The sequence below is a fragment of the Artemia sp. Qi Xiang Cuo genome, chromosome 16 (genome assembly GCF_049724085.1).
Source record: "Artemia sp. Qi Xiang Cuo chromosome 16, ASM4972408v1, whole genome shotgun sequence".
NCBI classification, from domain to species: Eukaryota; Metazoa; Arthropoda; class Branchiopoda; order Anostraca; family Artemiidae; genus Artemia; species Artemia sp. Qi Xiang Cuo.
The window spans coordinates 56,777,429-56,799,171 of record NC_142809.1 but is presented as its reverse complement, the minus strand read 5'-3'; the positions used below and the strand labels follow the sequence as shown (position 1 = coordinate 56,799,171).

At 34.2% G+C, this 21,743-nt stretch overlaps 1 protein-coding gene across 3 annotated transcripts in view; it reads right to left on the bottom strand.

Moving 5' to 3' along the window:
* Positions 1–1,455: 1,455 nt before the first annotated feature.
* The window catches only part of SAK (polo like kinase SAK), a 59,425-nt gene continuing 39,137 nt past the window's right edge, over positions 1,456–21,743 (bottom strand). For 2 of the 3 annotated variants that reach the window (XM_089102597.1, XM_089102599.1), the window contains 4 exons: positions 12,173–12,303; positions 9,155–9,334; positions 7,632–7,808; positions 1,456–2,973 (listed from right to left, as the gene is read on the bottom strand). In XM_089102597.1, coding sequence (XP_088958723.1) covers positions 2,761–2,973; positions 7,632–7,808; positions 9,155–9,334; positions 12,173–12,303 — 701 coding nt within the window. In that variant the 3' untranslated portion in view covers positions 1,456–2,760. The remainder of the gene's footprint in view (positions 2,974–7,631; positions 7,809–9,154; positions 9,335–12,172; positions 12,304–21,743) is intronic. The other variant, XM_089102598.1, reaches the window with a different exon arrangement.

The following is a 21,743-nucleotide window of genomic DNA, read 5'->3' as shown; positions in this document are numbered from 1 at the left end:
AAATTTCTACGTTTTAGTCCATTTTGGAAACATATTTTTTTTATATTTATTATGTTAGGTCTGAAATTAATGAAATTTAAATATATCTCCCGCATGGAAAGCAGAAATTTTCATGGACTGACTTCAGAATCATTAATTTAATACTATTTTGTTAATTAGAAAGCACATTTTAAAAGGAGAACCCCCCCCCCTACAAAAAAAACAATATCTAAACTGTTTCAAATGAAATCGATATCTTTCATGAAATGAAATCGGTATCTAAAGCGAAAAAGCGAAAATTATTTATATGAAACAATAAGCTCCGCAATATGTAGCTGAGTGCATCCCTTGCTCTTACTTGTATGCTGTGTTAATGGCCAACTTATTTTAAACCTGTCCCATTTATAATGCTTGGTTGAATTACTGATATTTGATAACCCTTTACATTTTCCAGATACCTCATTACTGGAGTCAAAATCTCCCGATTTAGAAGAGCAGATTTCAGAATATCCAGAGTGGGACTTTGATTGACCGAGTGGGACTTTGATTACTCTTCATCTTAGGAAAATCCTGAATTATTGTTCAGATTTAAAAAGAAGAAAAAAGAAGAAAGAAGAGAAAAGAAAAAAGAAAAAAGAAAAAGAAGAAAAAAAGAAAAAAGAAAAAAAAGAAGAAGAAAGAAAAAAGAAGAGAATATAAAAGGTTGATTAATAGAAAAAAGCGGCAAAAGCTTAGAGAACAACAGAAGGAGCTGGAGCAAGCTTTTAATCTAGGTAATACAAAAGATTTCTGGTCAGAAATGAAATCAAATGATAATAAAAAAAAGGCCCTATCAAATATCCCAGCGGCCAATAATTGGTCAAGCTATTTAGAGAGTTTAGAAGGGGAATGTATAGAATTGAGTAAGGAAAATTTTCAAAATTAGTTTATTCCCTTTATAATGGAATGTATAATGGAATAGGAATGTATAGAATTGAGTAAGGAAAATTTTAGAAATATTAGAAAAAGATGGGTCAAATCAAGAAACAAATTACATAACTTTGCCCTTTATCCCAGTAATGTCACAAAAATTAAGAAGAGAATTTAAAAAACATAATATAAAAACAGCATTTAAATCAGGACAAACTAGAAGCTCTTTGTTAAATAAGGGGAAAGACAAGGTACCGAGAAATATAGAAAAGGGAGTATACAAAATTCCATGCTCTTGTGGTAAATTTTCTGTGGGAAGAACACAACAGATTTTAGAAAATAGGCTAATCCTGAATTTTAGAGAGTTTTAGAGAACTATTTAGAGAGTTTAGAAGGGGAATGTATAGAATCCACCAATTAGAAAACAACAAGTCAAAATATAAAAAAAAACACATAAACAACTATGGAATCCTAAAACCAGCTTTAAAATAGTAAACCAAAATCAAATTTATGAAAACTAGTATTCATATCCTCATAGATAAAATACAAACATCACAGACTTCCCTAGTCATTCCATAAAACATTGCACATAATAATTTTTTAAATATTTGTCAAGTTTAGAATCCATATAAAGAGACTTTAATGATATTAAGGTCTATGCGCCCTCTGCAAGTTATTCCATCCTCTGCGCCCTCTACAAGTTGTCTTACGCAGCCCTACGATCTTAAAATTTCAACGTTAGTCAACACGTGTGGAATACACGTTTGATAGCTCATCTTTATCTATCTACTGAGTTATATTTTTTGAAATTTCCCTGGCAATTTCTTTTGTGGTTCAAAAATACGTTGAAAACGTCAGTTTTTCAATTTTTTAACAAGTATCTAGAAATAGTTTGAATAATTATCATAATTATGACTTAGTAGATGGATAGATCAGAAATCAATGAATCCTATGATCTTGGCTCCCATGAGTTTGGGATAAAATATCTTTATTATTTTTATATATATTTTTTATTCATTTTTTTGGGGAGGGGGGGGGGGGTCAGGCCATGGGTCAGATCCCTGAAGTTTTTTAGGGGGGGAGGGCCCCGGAGCGCCAGGGGTCAGCTCCCATAAGTTCTGTGTCTTGTCCTTTTGGTACAAGTTACAGCCGTAGTCTTACCGCAAAATCATATGCTTCGAGGGGACATAAATCTTAAACTGTAAAACAAAATTACCATGAAAATTCTAGTCTTCTAGGAAGGTCGTAGCCAGAATGTAATGTCAACGGTGGAAAGATGGAGGATCAGGATAGTGACTGATCACTAATAAAATAAAATAAAAACAGTCAAATAAATAACGGGACACGTTCCGATAAGTAAAGTAAAATGATTAGACACAATTATAAATTTAAATTAGTGAAATTTACAAACTAAATTCATCACTTGAGATAAATAGGGATGGGTGGGGTTAAGACTGTGAAACTCTCAGTGGCTAAGCAACGTCTAATTATTCAACAACAGAATCTATATCCTCCAAAGAAAAAAACAACTATAATACAGGATACAAAACGAGATAGAAGTGAAAAGCATACATGAGGCCACCTTTTGCTTTTCAGTTGGATTGGATTCATGGATGAAGCTAGAGACTCTTAAATACTCCTAAACACTTCACTATCCCTGAAAAAGTCGTCTAGAGCGAGTATAAAGCTAAGTTCTGAAAAATTACGATGCACACTCCCTCTCCCCTCTTCCCTGAAAGCTTGCAAGCTACACCAATAGTTGACCTGATGATCACCTTCTATTAATCACAAAATTGTTGCGAATCATCTTTACCATGTGAAATATTAGTTTGAATGATTAGCCAATTATCTTGAGTGGAATTTGAAGTGAAATTATCTCAAACCAGAAGGTAGCTTTTTGAGGTGTTGTAAGAACTTTGGCACTTGTGATAGTCTATGTTCCACATCTGCGGGAAGAACAGAATTAGGAGGATATCGAATTGAAACAGAGTCAGTTGGTCTACGCACTTTAATCGCTGCTGTGTAGGGGGATATGCTAAGCTCATATTTGTCACTGAAATATATGTCCAATTCTCCATTAGCACGCTGAAAAAGGAGAAAGCCATTAGAAAAATTATCTAAATAGCATATGAAAAATAGCATAATAAAAATAATAAAATAAAATAGATAAAAATAGCATTAAAAAAGACGGGCAGGTGGACATACATATACCCACACAAAAACGCAATATAGTATGCCTAAAATGCCATTATGAAAGTATCCATTTCATATACCCTTGCTTTCCAGCAGTGGGTTGCATACAGTTTGAAACCCAGCTCTGCGTCATGCGGGTTCAAAATTCTGGGTTTAAGACGAATCAGCTACAAATAGCTCAGCCACTGTATATCCTTTCGTGTCCAACCTTGGCTTTTTGAATCTAGAAAGCGCTGGAATGCCGAGTTTAAACCCGGGGTTTCACAATACTTAGCGTTTAAATTCAAAATGAACCACAAAGGTGATTTCAAAGTTGATCTGTTTATATAGGACATCAAATAAGTTTAAATAAAACTCTTTAATTGTTAAGCATTAGTTTGTTGATTAAATTGTTGATCTTTGAATTATCAAACAGTTCGTGGTAACGAACTGTAAAGTAAGGAGCGACCCGGCCAAATAGTAATCGAAACTCTAGAAAACGGGATTTTGATACCAATAGATACATCAAAAGAATCAGAGTTTAATTCTGATTTCAAATATATAAGTTTCATCAAGTTTGGTCTTACTAGTTACGCGCCTGAGAAAATTTGGCTGATTTTAGCAAAAAGGGGGAAAGATCCTCTAAAAGCTATATAACCTTAATGAAAATCTCACCATCATATTCAGCGCATAAAACAACCCTACTGTAGAGGTTTCAAGAACCTATCTCCAAAAATGTGGAATTTTGCATTTTTTGCCAGAAAAAATATCACGGATGCGTGTTTATTTGTTTTTTTTGTTGTTTTTTTTCCCAGGGGTGATCGTATCGACCCAGCAGTCCTAGAATATCGCAGGAGGGCTCATTGGAACGAAAATTTAAAAGTTCTAGTACCCTTTTTCAGTGACCAAAAAATGGAGCGTAACTAGGCCCCCTCCCACGCTCATTTTTTTCACAAAGCCATCCGATCAATATTTTGAGATAGCCGTTTTGCTCAGCATAGTCGAGAATATGATAACAAGATCTTTTAGGATGATATAATTCCCCGAAGTCCTAGGGGGGAGGGCTGAAAGTCGTGATTTTTATCCTTAATTAAACTACAGTTTTGGCCATTAGGACGTATATAGATGTTTTTAGGGGGGATTTTTTCTGGTAGGTGGAGGAGGGGGGGGGTCGGGGGTTATATGGGAGGATCTTTCCATGAAGGAAGTTTTCATGGAGAAAAGGACATTGCTATGAAGGGGGCGCTGGATTTCCCATCATTATTAAAGAAAAAGATCAGAAATTAAATAAAAAAAAGTTTTTCAACTGAAAGTAAGGAGCAACATCAAAACTTAAAACGAACAGAAAATATTAAGAAACAGAAAATGTGATTGGGTTCACCCCCTAGTCAATACCCCGCTCTTTAACCCAAAGATTTTTACTAGTTTCATAAGAGCTATTTATTCTCTTCGAACTTTATTCGAACAAAGTTCTAACTCTAGCTTAAAGAGCAAGGTATTAGCTAGGGGGCGAACCCCCTAATATACGTATTAAAAATCTATGAATATAGAAGTTCGTTACGTAAGTTAATTCGTAAGTTACGTATATTTATTACTAATAAAAACGTTCGTAAATAAAATTAAACAGGTTTCGAGAAAGCCATTTAACCAAATAAAAGTAAAATTAATATGCGAATATTGTTTTAATTTTTCATGCACGGTGAGCGAAAATCAAAACCTGCATTAATTCAAAAACGTTCAAAAATTAAATAAAAAAACAAGTTTTTTTAACTGAAAGTAAGGAACGACGTTAAAACTTAAAACGAGCAGAAATTATTCCGTATATGAAAGGGGCTGTCCCCTCCTCAACGCCTCGCTCTTTACGCTAAAGTTTGACTTTCTCACAACTCTATTTTTTTTAAACAATAAAAAAGTTTAGCGTAAAGAGTGAGGCGTTGAGGAGGAGACAGCTCCTTTCATATAGGGAATAATTTCTGTTCGTTTCAAGTTTTAACGTCGTTTCTTACTTTCAGTTAAAAAAACTTTTTTTTTTTATTTAATAACGGACAAAAAAACGTTGTCAAGATAAACTAATTAGATTCACTCATCTACGGTTCAATCTGGCAGCACTGGCGAAAATGTGATATTACCCTAAGAACTTCATAATTTGAAATAACTACAAGTACAGTTTTCAGGTATGAACAGATCTAATATTGGTCCCCGAGGGCAAAAAAAGTTTTTAGTTGATGCCCTTGGTATAAAATGACTTGTAAATAGAGCCAAATCACAACAGTATCCCAATTTATGAACAAGACTCCAAATTGGCTGCAGTGAATAAACAGATGTTATGTAACGGGCTTTACGAAAATGGTATTTAAACAATGCCCTGTTAAAGTACCAAACACAACAAAATAGCCCCTTGGACCCTTCTTAGGTCATTAGTCATCCATTTTGAAAAAAAAACTCTGCTCTCTTCCTAACCTACCCAGCATAAAGCGCTTTCAACTGAGAAGCTTCTAACCCCCTGTTTTAGCTCTAAAACCCTCGATGGCTTCTCTTGCGATACTAAACCCGTCCAATCCGTGTTGGAACCCAGTGAGTCTGAAAACGAGGTATAATTAAGTTCATCATCTAATAAGATTAGCCTCATTGACCTATCCGTTTTCTTAATAAGATCTCGTCGTCAAGATTTATTTTATCAAAATAGAATATACTTCTCATAGACCACATAACATACTCCACTGAATCCATCTGTCTCATAAGGCATATCTTATGGAGTGATAAGACTATCTTTTTGTCTGAAATATCTCGTGATATTTCACGAATCACCTTCCACGACTCGTGAAAATATCACGCTAGTTGCCTTCCGATCACTTCCGTTGAAATGTAGTTGCCTTCCGATCACGATGAGGTTCTTAAAACGAAACTAGAACTTTAAGTTTTCAATAAAAGAGTTTCCTCCAAAGTTTACTCAACCATCACTTCCATAAAAATCTTATACGTTCTTCAGGCATAACTTACAAGTTACATAACTTACAATCTCGTGAGTTTTAATGTTGCAAGATTTTAGTTTTATGTCAGTAAAAGATCGTATAATTCAAAAGAAAGGTAAAATGTATCCCCAACAAAAGGTTCTGCAAATATATACTAAATTCATTACAATGTCGATATAACTTATATGACAAAACCCATATTTTACCATACAAAATCAACAAAGGAGTTAAACTAAATAATTAAGCCTATCTCAGTCGCTAAAACACCATTCTCCCATTCCCGGGTTTGAAGGTTCAAACTTGAAGTTAAAACTAAAGTTGACGTTGAAGTTTCAGTCTCTAAAAAGTAAAACATTGAGAATAAATATATTTCTTTCTGGGTAAAAGTAGCAATTGTGGAGTAAAAAATCGATACTTACACTAAAACATGCACCCAGATGGATAACAGGATTTTGTTCCGGGGGAAGAGGGAGGGGTATTTTTTTCAGGTGTTTTCTACAAAAAAAAACTTTCAAAAACACATCAAAATTTGTTTAAATAATTTTTGTTACGCTTTACTTGTCAGTATTTTTCTTTTGGAGAGGGGTTCAAACCTGGTAACCCCCCCCCCCCCGGACACGGCTTGGGTGATCTGTTCCCTATGTAAAAGAGTATGTCTTAAGTTATTTAATTTTGCGTAGACGCTACGTTAAAACGGTAAATTTTGGCACAAGTATTTCTTCTAGATTTTGAAAATTTTGAGCACTACCCGAGCAAAGCAATTGCCACCTGCAAAGGCAGAGGACTCGAACCCCGGTTGAAACAAAGCGAAAACCTTATGCGAAAAGAGTGGAAAAAAACTGGCAAAGCCGGCTTTTTGCTAGAAAAAGGCCGACGGAACAGGCCTTTTTGGCTAGGTCCTTCCTCTGATATTCTTTACTTTGCTTACGGCAAAACTAGAGTCCACTAAAATACAAATACCACCACCACTAGAATACCACCAAAGCCTAAGATACAAAATTATAGAAGACGAAAAAAAAATTAATTGCGACGATTTTCTATATTTGATTATTTCCCAGTCTTTTATTCGGCGTCGACCTTTTGTGCGTTTTGGATGCGCAAAAATGAAGGCTAGAAGACATTTGACAAACAATATCACAAAGAATACATCGAATCGTAAATGTAATCTGCGGTTAGAAGAGAAGCAACAGTGAGAATCACAAGGAGTTTCAGTGGAAAACAAGTCCTATAAGATATATGATCCTTTAATAAATTAAGAGAATTAAGACATTCTTAATTCAAGTATTATTGCTTAATTGAAATCTCATAACGTAAAATAAAAAAATAATGAATATATATACCCTTTAAACCAGCAAATGTGTATTTATTTAAAACATCTTTTTGTTACAATTATGTGCCTTTTTTAGTATTTTTCCCATGGCGGTTGCATCGATCCTAACCTGACGTCATGACATTAAAAAGAAGTTCACACCATCTGTATTTAGAAGAAAAGCGACAAGACAAGCTCAAATCATTGTCTGAACGATTCATACATTTCCTAATTAAAGATATTCATGTAAATATTATTAGAAAAATTACTTAGGTAAAGTATATTCTTACCTCGACAATTCTTCCTAAGCCAGGTATATCCGCCCTCTTCACTCGGCTTCCACTGTAACCTTCAGCAACAGATACATCATTTATGCCTTTAGTCCGGCAGAGTTTCCTATCTGGTTGACTATTATCTGATTCCCATCTACTTGAGATTCTGCTTACCGAAGTCCCGAAAGATGGCATCTAAATAAAAGACTGATAATTATCATAGATAGTAATAGCAACAGATTAGAAACGCAAAACAATCGAATAGAAGTTAACTGTACAGTTCAGAGAAAAAAATATATACAGTAGAAAACAAAAAATAGAAATAAAAACCGTATTATTATTTTCTCTTAAGAATCAACCGTTGATTTTTGAATCAGCTTGGTCAATGTGATGAAAGACTTGATAGCCTAGTTAGAGTAAAGTCATGAAAGATAGTCTTTGTGAGAAGAAGAACAACTATTTTTGCCTGTATACAATACGACACCCTCGGAATTAAAAAAAAAATAGGCTAAATCACAAACGGCTTATAAAAAACGAAGGGATCAAAAATCAAAAAAGGACTAATAGAAAAGATCAAGCTAATATACACACTTGCTACTCTGTCATCAAACCACGAAAGTAGAATGTACTATATGGTAATTTTTTCGAAGACTACACTGTCTTTTTATGACGAACAAACAAAAGTTCAAATGGGGATAAGTCCTTTTATTAGACAATGAAAAACAGATACAATTTTTTTTGGATTTTTCGACCACATGCATCAGTGATCATCATCAACAGATAAACTAAAAGTATTATAATTAACACGAACTATATTTTTATATAATAAGATAATTACCTCCGGGAAGCAGATAATTTCTGGTTCATTGGCTGAGAGGGAAAAAAAATATGTAAGTTTAAAATTTAGGCAATAAAACTCAAGTCTTGAGTTCTGAAGAAACTCAAGACTCAATTTAAGAACTCAAGAATCAATGTCTTGAGTTCTTAAAAGAACTCAAGACATTGAATGGACCCTTTTAATGACCCTTCTCGGACATTACCTATGAACTGGAAGTAATTATTTTATTATATATATATATATAGTTCGTGTTAATCGTAATACTTTAGTATATCTGCTGATGATGATCGCTCATGTATATGGTCGAAATATCCAGAATTTTTGTATCTGTTTTTCACTGTCTAATAAAAGGACTTACCCCTATTTGAACTTCTGTTTGTTCGATATACTACAATTGAATGAGCCGGTTCTACATGAAATATTACATCCACTGGGGTCATTCCATTTCAACAATGATATGCGAAGCAATTATAATTAAATAAGTTAATAGCAATGACAAAAGAATTTTACTCTTTTCATAAACCCTCCGACCATGTTCTTCATTGCTATATGGGATGTGCAAAAGTCACTAGGGGGGGGGGAGGGTACAATGTCACTCTTACGATTTTTAGGATGAATTTAGCCTTGTTGTTACCTTTCTACTTTGCCTAGTTATTACTGCCTAACTAAATAGCCTAGTTATAAAAACGTAAGCATAACTTACGTTAAATGCACTTGCCATAGCTGACGAAACTGTTGGACTCTGATTTTCCTTGTTCTCGGTCAATAGCCCTGAATTTTGAGATGGCTTTCTTCCAAAAATCACAGGGAAAAGTTGCAGCTCAGCATTTTGACCTGCTACTTCCTCCAAAACGTTCTCATATTGCTTGCACTTCTCATGGCACTATGAAATAACAAAAAATTAATGGTGTATGTTTAAAAGGTTTATAATCCTAATAAAACTGCGTTTTAATTGCCTTTTTCAGGCGAAGTGGGATGACCAATCACCTTAATGGTGATCGGTCATGGCGATTGGTCAATGGCGTTTTAATTGCCTTTTTCAGGCGAAGCGGGCCAAAGACCCTGACCAATCAACGCACACCTTAATGGGTGGTATCTGAACCACCTTATTAGGGTGTACTCTGATTGGTTATCTATTTTGACACCACAAGGGCAGCTTCACCTAGAAAAGCTAAGCAAAGACAAGCATTAGCTCAATCACGTTTCTATCGGGCGTTAAACACCATACGCACAACGAATGTAATATAACACAGTACTATTCATATTAAATCCGTTCATTACGAAAACGGCCAAATAATCGGTTCATTATGCAAACCACCAAATCCGAAATGAAAGAATGAAGTAAAAACCTTTTCTTTGGAGATACGTTTTGCAAGGGCTTAGATGAACACAGAAGTTGAATCATCATCGCGCGTGAACTACCCGTAAAAACGAATGAAATCTGACGGAGAACAGAAAAAAACAACTTTTGAGCTTGAAGCAGCTATATGATCCTTACGTAATGTAGGCATTAATGATCTAATCTAATAGTTCCTTTACACATTGCGGGCGATCCGTGCGGAGATTTCGTCCTTTTTCATGCTTGAAAAATTCTCTAGCTTTCCGCAACGATTTGGTCAAATCAGGACGGATTCTTGACAAAAATTTTAAATGAATAAAACCATGACTATGGAACATAGTGGATTTCTCCAAGACTATGTTCTAACTAATGACATGTTCTAACTATATTCTAATTATGTTCATAGTCCACAGTCATGTCATATGGACTGGATTACTTTCTCTTTTTGTCTCCTGCGCCTCCTTCGCATAAGGACTAAAACGAGAGTCAAATTAGCCAATATTCCTCTTTTAGAACTTGTCCTCGTCCACGTTGATGCATTTATTTGAAAACTTTGCCGTAAAGCGTACCATTTTCTCGTCCATCGTTCGAAAAGATACGGACGAATTTCCGCATGCATTTGCACAATGTGTAAAGGAACCATAAGTTCTCTCAAGAGACAAATTTCATGTTTGGTACCCAAAAATATCTTAATATGGGAGAATAGTTGACTTGGTTCAATTTAAGAAAAGAGTTGAAAAATTAGACTGTCCGGTCAGCAGAATTATGTTAAAATATGCCAAAGATCCCTATGCACTGTTTTTAGTTTTTAGATAGGTCAGAAGTTTCTTTAAAAATATTTGCTAGGAATACTTTAGAGAAGTATCAAACATGCCAGTCAGAATTCACACAGCGAGACTGTTTTCGCCTAACAGAATGTATCGTCTTTCTAACAGTGCTTACCACACAGTGCTAACAGTTCTAACAGTAGTGCTAACAGTTCACTACAGTCTTGGAAAACACGGGCTAGTTTTCCACTTGTGCTTTTTACAAGGTTCATAACCGATCCTGCCTCTCTGGGTGGAAGAGTGGGGGATAACAAAATTGTCTTAATGGGGATGCCTATCTGAAGTGATTGTCCCCCTCAATTGGGTTCCAATTTATATATCCCCAGCACTATAGAAATACACAAAATTCCTTTTCCGTGTAGACTATAGAGCCTATACTCATTAACGTCTTTTCATTCCTTTTCCTTGTGAGTGGTGCAGACCAAACTGCAACAAAATGTTATTCATTAGATCCATTATGGTTCATCCTTACAATTGTCCTATCATTTTTTATTTTTAATATTTTAACAAGAAACAAATAAATCTTCAAATGGGGATAAACCCATTTGCAAACTAGCATTTTCATACACAAAAATAAATAATAAATTATATTTTATTTTTTGTGTATAAAAATGCTAGTTTCAATTATATTATTTTAGTAATACTGCTGATGACGGTCGCTGTATATGTGATCGAAATAATCTGGGCTTTTGTGCCTAATTTTTTTCACTGTCTAAATAAATGGATTTATCCCCATTTGAAAATTTATTTATTCGTCATAGAAAAGGCAGTTTGCTCTAAGAAAAGAATACCTAGTTTAAGGTGCTACGCCGAAAATTAACAAGAAACAAGTTCGAAATTTTGTTTACACATTTTTTTACAGAATTGTTTTTGTAAATATGAACTCAGGCTATTAAAAAAATTTAGCGCATAGATAGTATACACTGAGTTTATGACATATTTAGTGCAGATCCATTCATTTATTTTTTTTCTTAGTTCAATTTTATTTCAGAGGTCAGAGAGAAAAAATCGTTATAGGGTGTACTTAAGGTAAGATTAAATTAAATTATTAATTTGATATGATTAAGAAATTGTGTTTAATGCAATACCAGAGTAGTATATCAATAACAAGCCGAGCATTATTTTAATTATTTATTGTTCATAAAAAAAACTGTTTTTAACTTATTTTCTTCATGGATGACTGGTAGAACATCTATCTTTTATTAATTCTACCAAAATGGGATGGAAACTCCATTTTTTTAACCTTATAATAGTTTGTTTTACAGAAAGACATAGAGAGAGGAACAGAGAGTACGAGAGAGAGAGGGAGACACAAAATGGTAAACAGATAGGAAGACACAGAGTATTGATTAGTAACTACTCTGATTAGGTAGAGTAAATGAGAAAGATAAAATCAATTACAAAGGATTTAGTTGACACACCCACCTCAAAATATAAATACAATAGAAAATATAACGCAAAAGAAAATATGTTAAAAAGAAATTACGTAATATAAGGAAATTTGGAAAGGAACACAGAAAATAAATAATATAAAGGAATTGGTCAAAACACTTGCCTCAACATAATGTTCATACGATGTAAGTATCTCACCAGACAACTTAGATGGATCATTCTCAGGAAGCAACTTTGGGGAGTGGCCCGACTCTGTTAAGCTTAATCCAGAGTTACTTTTTAAAATCCTAGAACCTGAAGAAAAAAACAGAATAAACTGTAAGTGAAGATAAGTCAAGATTTTTTTTTACCAGAAAAATAAAAAAATATAAACAAATGGTGCAAGGATAACCAAATATACACTAACCCTCCAAAACAGCAAAATTCATTTATTGTTTTTGTCATTAAAAGCAGCCAAATTCTCAGTCTCCGTGGATCAGTTGATGACATTACACAAAACAGTATATGTATCTTCAAAACGCACTGTGTGTACCCAGAGGCGATTGGGGGGGGGGGGGGGCAGAGGGGGGCCCTTGCCCCGGGCGAAGAAAATGTGCAAAAAATTTCAAATACGTAATCTAATGGTTATAATCATTTTAGAGGATGCAATTGGCAGTAGTTATAAGCAAATTAAAGCTTTGTTAATAAACGATATTTTTTTTCGCTTGGAGGGGGGCGCACAAAAAAAACTAAAAAAAATGCATAAAAATTTGTTTATATCCATTTTTTTACGTTTTTACCAGTCAGAAAAACATTTCCGGGGGGGGGTCAAACCCCGTAAGCCCCCCCTGGATACTGCCTTGCTTATAGCACAATTCAAGATGTCGCCAATTATTTGATAATATACCACTGATTACCAGCTGTCTAGATACCAACTAATCACTATTTAGCTATCAAATAGATGAGAATAATGAGCTGTAAGTAAAGAGAAACTCATAGAAATAGTAACCCAGATAAAATAAAAAAAATGGTTACAATATGTATATAAAAAGAATCGGCTCTTTTTCCAAATTATTCAAAACTCGTTAAGTTTAAAACTACTTTACAAAAGTTTAAAGCCTGCCGAATTTCAATCTTTGAAAAGAGGAGACAAAACTCGAATAAAACGAGCAATATTAACGAAAATTGCACTGTCCAATTCAGCATATCCGAAAACCATAATACACAGGTTTGACACCCTTTACCAGGTTCGACACCCAGGTTTGACACAAAAATGCGGAATTTGGTATTCTGCTTGATAAAGATGGTCGTGGATGCGTGTTTATTTGTTGTTTTTCGTGCTGGGATGAATGTATCAAACCAGCAGCCAAAGAATATTGGAAGACGGTTCATTCGAACGGAAATTGGATGTTTTTGGTTTTTGTTTTTTCGGTATTTGTTTTTTTTCTGTGGCGTAAAACAGCAATTTAGCCCAGAAAAATGCCAAAATGTAATTGAGTGAAAATTCTAGAACAGCCGATCGATTTAGAATAATTGAAAAACTTCCCAGTTTTAGAATCCATAATGCAGCACAGCGGCACATTTCGGCTGTGATAATCAGAAGTGTCATGGGTATGAATCGAATAGCGCGGTCCAAATTGTCCTGTCTTGTACCAATTACGAAGACAAAAAGAGAAATAAGCCTCTGAGAGGAGTATCTGAGAGGAGTATGTCTCTTTTTTTCAGGTATTGTTGCAGGATTATCTTATGGAGTCATAACACGTGGACCTGGCATTTGTCTCCTTTTTTTCAACAAAAAGGAGAAATAATCCATAAAATGGAATAATTTTTCAGGTATTGTTGCAGGATTATCTTATGGAGTCATAACATGAGGACCTGGCAGTTGTCTCCTTTTTTTCAACAAAAAGGAGACATAATCCATAAAATGGAATAATTTTTCAGGTATTGTTGCAGGATTATCTTATGGAGTCATAACATGAGGACCTGGCATTTGTCTCCTTTTTTTCAACAAAAAGGATACAGAATCCATAAAATGGAATAATTTTTTATGGTATTGTTGCAGGATTATCTTATGGAGTCATAACATGAGGACCTGGCATTTGTCTCCTTTTTTCAACAAAAGGAGACATAATCCATAAAATGGAATAATTTTTCAGGTATTGTTGCAGGATTATCTTATGGAGTCATAACATGAGGACCTGGCATTTGTCTCCTTTTTTTCAACAAAAAGTATACATAAGCCATAATATTTAATAATTTTTCTGGTATTGTTGCTGGATTATCTTATGGAGTAATAACATGAGGACCAGGCATTTGTCTACTTTATTTAAACAAATTTGACAAAATAGCAATACAATTTACTAATTTTTCAGGTATTGTTGCAGGATTATCTTCTGGAGTCATAACATGAGGACCTGGCATGTGTCTCCTTTATTTCAACAAAAAGGAGACATAATCCATAAAATGGAATAATTTTTAAGGTATTTTTGCAGGATTATCTTATGGAGTCATAACATGAGGACCTGGCATTTGTCTCCTTTTTTTCAACAAAAAGGAGACATAATCCATAAAATGGAATAATTTTTCAGGTATTGTTGCAGGATTATCTTATGGAGTAATAACATGAGGACCTGGCATTTGTCTCCTTTTTTTCAACAAAAAGGAGACATAATCCATACAATTGAATAATTTTTCAGGTATTGTTGCAGGATTATCTTATGGAGTCATAACATGAGGACCTGGCATTTGTCTCGTTTTTTTCAACAAAAAGGAGACATAATCCATAATATGGAATAATTTTTCAGGTATTGTTGCAGGATTATCTTATGGAGTCATAACATGAGGACCTGGCATTTGTCTCCTTTTTTTCAACAAAAAGGAGACATAATCCATAAAATGGAATAATTTTTCAGGTATTTTTGCAGGATTATCTTATGGAGTCATAACATGAGGACCTGGCATTTGACTCCTTTTTTTCAACAAAAATGAGACATAATCCATAAACTTAAATAATTTTTTCAGGTATTGTTGCAGGATTATCTTATGGAGTCATAACATGAGGACCTGGCATTTGTCTCGTTTTTTTCAAGAAAAAGGAGACATAATCCATAAAATGGAATAATTTTTCAGGTATTGTTGCATGATTATCTTATGGAGTCATAACATGATGAACTGGCATTTGTCTCCTTTTTTTCAACAAAAAGGAGACATAATCCTTAAAATGGAATAATTTTTTCAGGTATTGTTGCAGGATTATCTTATGGAGCCATAACATGAGGACCTGGCATATGACTCCTTTTTTTCAACATAAAGGAGACATAAGCCATAAAATGAAATAATTTTTTCAGGTATTGTTGCAGGATTATCTAATGGAGTCATAACATGAGGAACTGGCAATTGTCTCCTTATTTTCAACCAAAAGGAGAAATAATCCTTCAAATTGAATTATTTTTTCAGTTCTTGTTGCAGGATTATATAACGGAGTCATAAAATGAGGACCTGGCTTTTGTCTCCTTTTTTTCAACAAATAGGAGACCTAAGCCATAAAATGTAATAATTTTTCAGGTATTGTTGCAGGATTATCTTATGGAGTCATAACATGAGGACCTGGCATTTGTCTCCTTTTTTTCAACAAAAAGTATACATAATCCATAAATTGGAATATTTTTTCTGGTATTGTTGCATGATTATCTTATGGAGTCATAACATGATGAACTTGCATTTGTCTAGTTTTTTTAAACAAAAAGGATAAATAATCCATACAATGGTATAAATTTTTCTGGGATTTTTGAATGATTCTCTTATGGAGTAATAACAAGAGGACCTGGCATTTGTCTACTTTTTTTCAACAAAAAGGATACATAATCCATAAACTTAAATAATTTTTTCAGGTATTGTTGCAGGATTATCTTATGGAGTCATAACATGAGGACCTGGCATTTGTCTCCTTTTTTTCAACAAAAAGGAGACATAATCCATAAAATGGAATAATTTTTCAGGTATTGTTGCAGGATTATCTTATGGAGTCATAACATGAGGACCTGGCATTTGTCTCCTTTTTTCAACAAAAGGAGACATAATCCATAAAATGGAATAATTTTTTCAGGTATTGTTGCAGGATTATCTTATGGAGTCATAACATGAGGACCTGGCATTTGTCTCCTTTTTTTCAACAAAAAGGAGACATAAGCCATAAAATGGAATAATTTTTTCAGGTATTGTTGCAGGATTATCTTATGGAGTCATAACATGAGGACCTGGCATTTGTCTCCTTTTTTTCAACAAAAAGGAGACATAATCCATAAAATTGAATTATTTTTTCAGTTATTGTTGCAGGATTATCTTATGGAGTCATAACATGAGGACCTGGCATTTGTCTCCTTTTTTTCAACAAAAAGGAGACATAATCCATAAAATGGAATAATTTTTTCAGGTATTGTTGCAGGATTATCTTATGGAGTCATAACATGAGGACCTGGCATTTGTCTCCTTTTTTTCAACAAAAAGGAGACATAATCCATAAAATGGAATAATTTTTTCAGGTATTGTTGCAGGATTATCTAATGGAGTCATAACATGAGGACCTGGCATTTGTCTCCTTTTTTTCAACAAAAAGGAGACATAATCCATAAAATGGAATAATTTTTTCAGGTATTGTTGCAGGATTATCTTATGGAGTCATAACATGAGGACCTGGCATTTGTCTCCTTTTTTTCAACAAAAAGGAGACATAATCCATCAAATGGAATAATTTATTCAGGTATTGTTGCAGGATTATCTTATGGAGTCATAACATGAGGACCTGGCATTTGTCTCCTTTTTTTCAACAAAAAGGAGACATAATCCATAAAATGGAATAATTTTTTTAGGTATTGTTGCAGGATTATCTTATGGAGTCATAACATGAGGACCTGGCATTTGTCTCCTTTTTTTCAACAAAAAGGAGACATAATCCATAAAATGGAATAATTTTTTCAGGTATTGTTGCAGGATTATCTTATGGAGTCATAACATGAGGACCTGGAATTTGTCTCCTTTTTTTCAACTAAAATGAGAAATAATCCATAAAATGGAATAATTTTTTCAGGTATTGTTGCAGGATTATCTTATGGAGTCATAACATGAGGACCTGGCATTTGTCTCCTTTTTTTCAACAAAAAGGAGACATAATCCTTAAAATGGAATAATTTTTTCAGGTATTGTTGCAGGATTCTCTAATGGAGTCATAACATGAGGAACTGGCATTTGTCTCCTTTTTTTCAACAAAAAGGAGACATAATCCATCAAATGGAATAAATTTTTTAGTTATTGTTGAGGGATTATCTTACGGAGTCATAACATGAGGACCTGGCATTTGTCTCCTTTTTTTCAACAAAAAGGAGACATAATCCATAAAATGGAATAATTTTTTCAGGTATTGTTGCAGGATTATCTTACGGAGTCATAACATGAGGACCTGGCATTTGTCTCCTTTTTTTCAACAAAAAGGAGACATAAGCCATAAAATGGAATAATTTTTTCAGGTATTGTTGCAGGATTATCTTATGGAGTCATAACATGAGGACCTGGCATTTGTCTCCTTTTTTTTCAACAAAAAGGAGACATAAGCCATAAAATGGAATAATTTTTTCAGGTATTGTTGCAGTATTATCTTATGGAGTCATAACATGAGGACCTGGCATTTGTCTCCTTTTTTTCAACAAAAAGGAGACATAATCCATAAAATGAAATAATTTTTTCAGGTCTTGTTGCAGGATTATCTTATGGAGTCATCACATGAGGACCTGGCATTTGTCTCGTATTTTTCAACAAAATGGAGACATAATCCATAAAATGGAATAATTTTTTCAGGTATTGTTGCAGGATTATCTTATGGAGTCATAACATGAGGACCTGGCATTTGTCTCCTTTTTTTTCAACAAAAAGGAGACATAAGCCATAAAATGGAATAATTTTTTCAGGTATTGCTGCAGGATTATCTTATGGAGTCATAACATGAGGACCTGGCATTTGTCTCCTTTTTTTCAACATAAAGGAGACATAATCCATAAAATGGAATAATTTTTTCAGGTATTGTTGCAGGATTATCTTATGGAGTCATAACATGAGGACCTGGCATTTGTCTCCTTTTTTTCAACAAAAAGGAGACATAAGCCATAAAATGGAATAATTTTGAATTCGCTCGAAATACTTGAATACTTTAATCATACCACTGAAAATAGCATAAAAAATTGGTTTAGAATATCCCTTTACCAACATTAGCTTCATTCTTCAGAGCGACCACAGCCGATGAACTTTTTTTTCCGTTTTTTGCTCACCTGAAAAGTTACAAAAATGGCATATGTCGCACTTTTATTTGTCACAGCCGAACTTGCTCCAAAGATACAACCAGCCCACAGAAGACACAGTTAATATAGTCAATTATTTTTAATCTTCATTTAACTGAATTTATTCATTTGAGATTGCATAGAATTATGTACAGTGATGTGCAATTGTGAATCAGGCTTGGGGGGGGGGAGGGTGCCTTAAACCTCAAAAGTTGTATTTTTAGACCCAAGGCTTCAGAGTTTGAGTGAGCATTCAAGTGAACAACGAAGGAGAGAGTGGGGGGTCCCCCACTAGCCTCCTTTAACCCTGAGGAATATTTTTGGGCAAGGCCGTAGTATGAATGCTGTGTCATGAGAGCTCCCCTCTTGTTACTGAACTATTAAGATATAGCACAACATTTGCCATAATTACGCTTACCTGCACAGAATGGGGAGGGATAGCGGATATTGTATCTTCTATGCAAAAAAAAAAAAAAAAAAAAAAAAAAAAAAAAAAAAACTCGAAGAGCTCTCCTCAATCATCACAAAAATGCTGACTGTAACATACTTTCTCGAAATCCCCTCTCCCCCTTAAAAACCTCAATGTCGGGAATACGGAAAAATATATGGATATAGAAGTTCGTTACGTAAGTTAATTCGTAAGTTACGTATATTTATTACTAATAAAAACGTTCGTAAAAAAATAAACAACTTTCGAGAAAGCCATTTAACCAAATAAAAGTAAAATTAATATGCAATCTTTTTTTTTAATTATTCATGTACCGTGAGCCAAAATCAAAACCTGCATTAATTCAAAAACGTTCAAAAATTAAATAAAAAAAACAAGTTTTTTTTTAACTGAAAGTGAGGAACGACGTTAAAACTTAAAACGAACAGAAATTATTCCATATATGAAAGGGGCTGTCCCTTCCTCAACGCCTCGCTCTTTACGCTAAAGTTATACACTTTCTCGCAACTGGTTTTGTTAAACAATAAGAAACTTTAGCGTAAAGAGCGAGGCGTTGAGGAGGGGACACTCCCTTTCATATACGGAATAATTTCTGTTCGTTTTAAGTTTTAATGTTGCTCCTTACTTTCAGTTAAAAAAACTTTTTTTTTTCTATTTAAGTGGGTTTTGTTTATCGGGTGGCAACCCTCGGTCAGAAACATTGGAAATAAATGTACCATAAAAATCATTAGACATTGTGAACATCTTCTACCCTTTTGCATACTATATAAGCTGGAAAGACGCTTTTGTTTAAAACCCTTTAAACCATCACGCCTATTTGGCGTTCTATCTGAAAACGATATATCTTTTGATATTTCTCCATATTCCCTTAATCGTTTTAAAACGTGTTTATTCCCAATGAGACTTTTTGGAAAATTTTATGACTTTAAAAGGTTTGCTGAACACAGCAAATATTTAAGAACCTTAAAAAAACGACAACAACAAATCAGGAATATGCGAAGGATTGTTACATGAATTTTACACTTGAATTTAAAAACAGGGGTTGGGTCATGGTTGGTTGGGCTGACCCAACCCGTAGGAAAACCAGAACATGGTGTTGGTTATAATGTAGCCAGAAATAGCATAGAAATTTTTTTTTTTTAAGTAAAAAAAATAGATGAAGCACGGCAATTGTTTAAGATAAAGGAAATCAAATTATTTTTTTTATCTTTCAATCATTCTTTTCTCTCCCCCATTAATTTGAAACTTCATTAACGTGATAGACTAATTAAAAGCCTGTTTACTGCATAAAGTAAAATTTAAGAATATATTGAAACCTGGGTTGAGACTGCAAATTTATGAGACTACAATCATCACCCGTTTCTTGATCATTATTTTTTCGGACTATTCCCAATCTAATATTGACCCCCACATCTAAGGAAATCTGGTCAAAGGAGTCAGTAATGCCATCTATTTTGATTAAACTTACTTATAATCTGTTTCTATCTGCATCTTTTAGGCTTAAGGTTTATGTTCTCTATTTCTTGCAAAAAGCTTACAGCTGATGATTGTACTAAAATGACGAAATACTTTTTTGATAGGATTCACTAGTTTCAAATCTACCCGTTCACCAGGTCAGATTTATGTAATGTTTAAACTTTCAAATAGTTTGTGGTAGCGAACTGTAAGGAGTAAGTCGACCCAATAGCAACCGAAACTCTAAAAAAAAAAAAAAAGCAATTTTGATAACAATAAGGAAATTTGATTTCATCATAAGAACTAGCTTTTTAACCTGATCCCAAATACGTAAAATTAATTGAGTTTATTGGTATCCATCAAAAGCTACAAGCCTGAAAAAATTTGCCTGATTTTCAAAAAAGCGGGAAGACACTTCCAAAAATTTGATCGATCTTAATAAAAAATCACACCATAAGATTCAACATACTGTACAAGTTTCAATCTCCTGCCAGCAAAAATATGAAATTTTGCATTTTTTGCCAGAAGAATGATCCTGGATGTTTTTTTTTATCCTAGGGGTGATCGTATCGAATCAATAGTCCAAGAAGATCGAGAGAGAGCTCATTCGAACGAAATTAAAAGTTCTCGTGTGCTTTTTAAGTGACCAAAGAGATTGGAGTGCAATTAGCCCCCCTCCCACGCCCATTTTTCCCCAAAGACACCCGATCGAAAATTTTAAGATGGTCACTTGGTTCAGCACAGTTGAACGGTCTAATAACAATGCTTCTGGGGATGACAAGACCCCACACAGCCCCTGACAAAAGGGATTTAGTTATGCAATTTGCCAGTTGTTTACATATACTAGTTGTTATTGGGAAATATACGAACATTTTGCGGGGGAGGGGGGATTTGCTATAGGGAGGATTATCGGTGGGGAGGAAAGTATCTAGGGAGAAAATTTTACATAGAGCATTTTCCACGAGATACTTTACACGGAGAGGGGGCGGGGGGAATTTTCTGGCATAATTTGAAAAACGGCCAGATATATAGAAAAAAAACAAGTTTTTTCAAATGAAAATAAGGAGCAACATTAAAACTTAAATCGGATTGAAATTATTCCGTATAAGAGGGGGAGGAGATACCCCTTCCTCACCCTTGCTCTTTCCACTAAAGTTAAAATTTTGTCAAAATTCTTTTAGAACCACTGCTGAAACACAAGGGCCGTTGATTTCGAATAAGAAGCTTGTTTTTTAAGTACATTTTTTTTTTTTTTTTGGCGCAATGAGCGAGGGATAAGGCAGAGGCAGCCAATGACGGTTTTACGCTTCATAATCTGGAAGGGGGCAATATATACCATAGGAATGTCAGAAAAATATCTTTCATATAAATACAAAATAAAAGAAGTTTAATGTCATATGTCAGAAAAAGGGGGAAGGGGGGCAGCTACCCCTTCTGCCCAGGCAAAAAACCGCCATTGGAGGCAGCCCTCCTTATATACGGAATAATTTCCGTTCGTTTCAAGATTTATTGCTGATCCTTTCTTT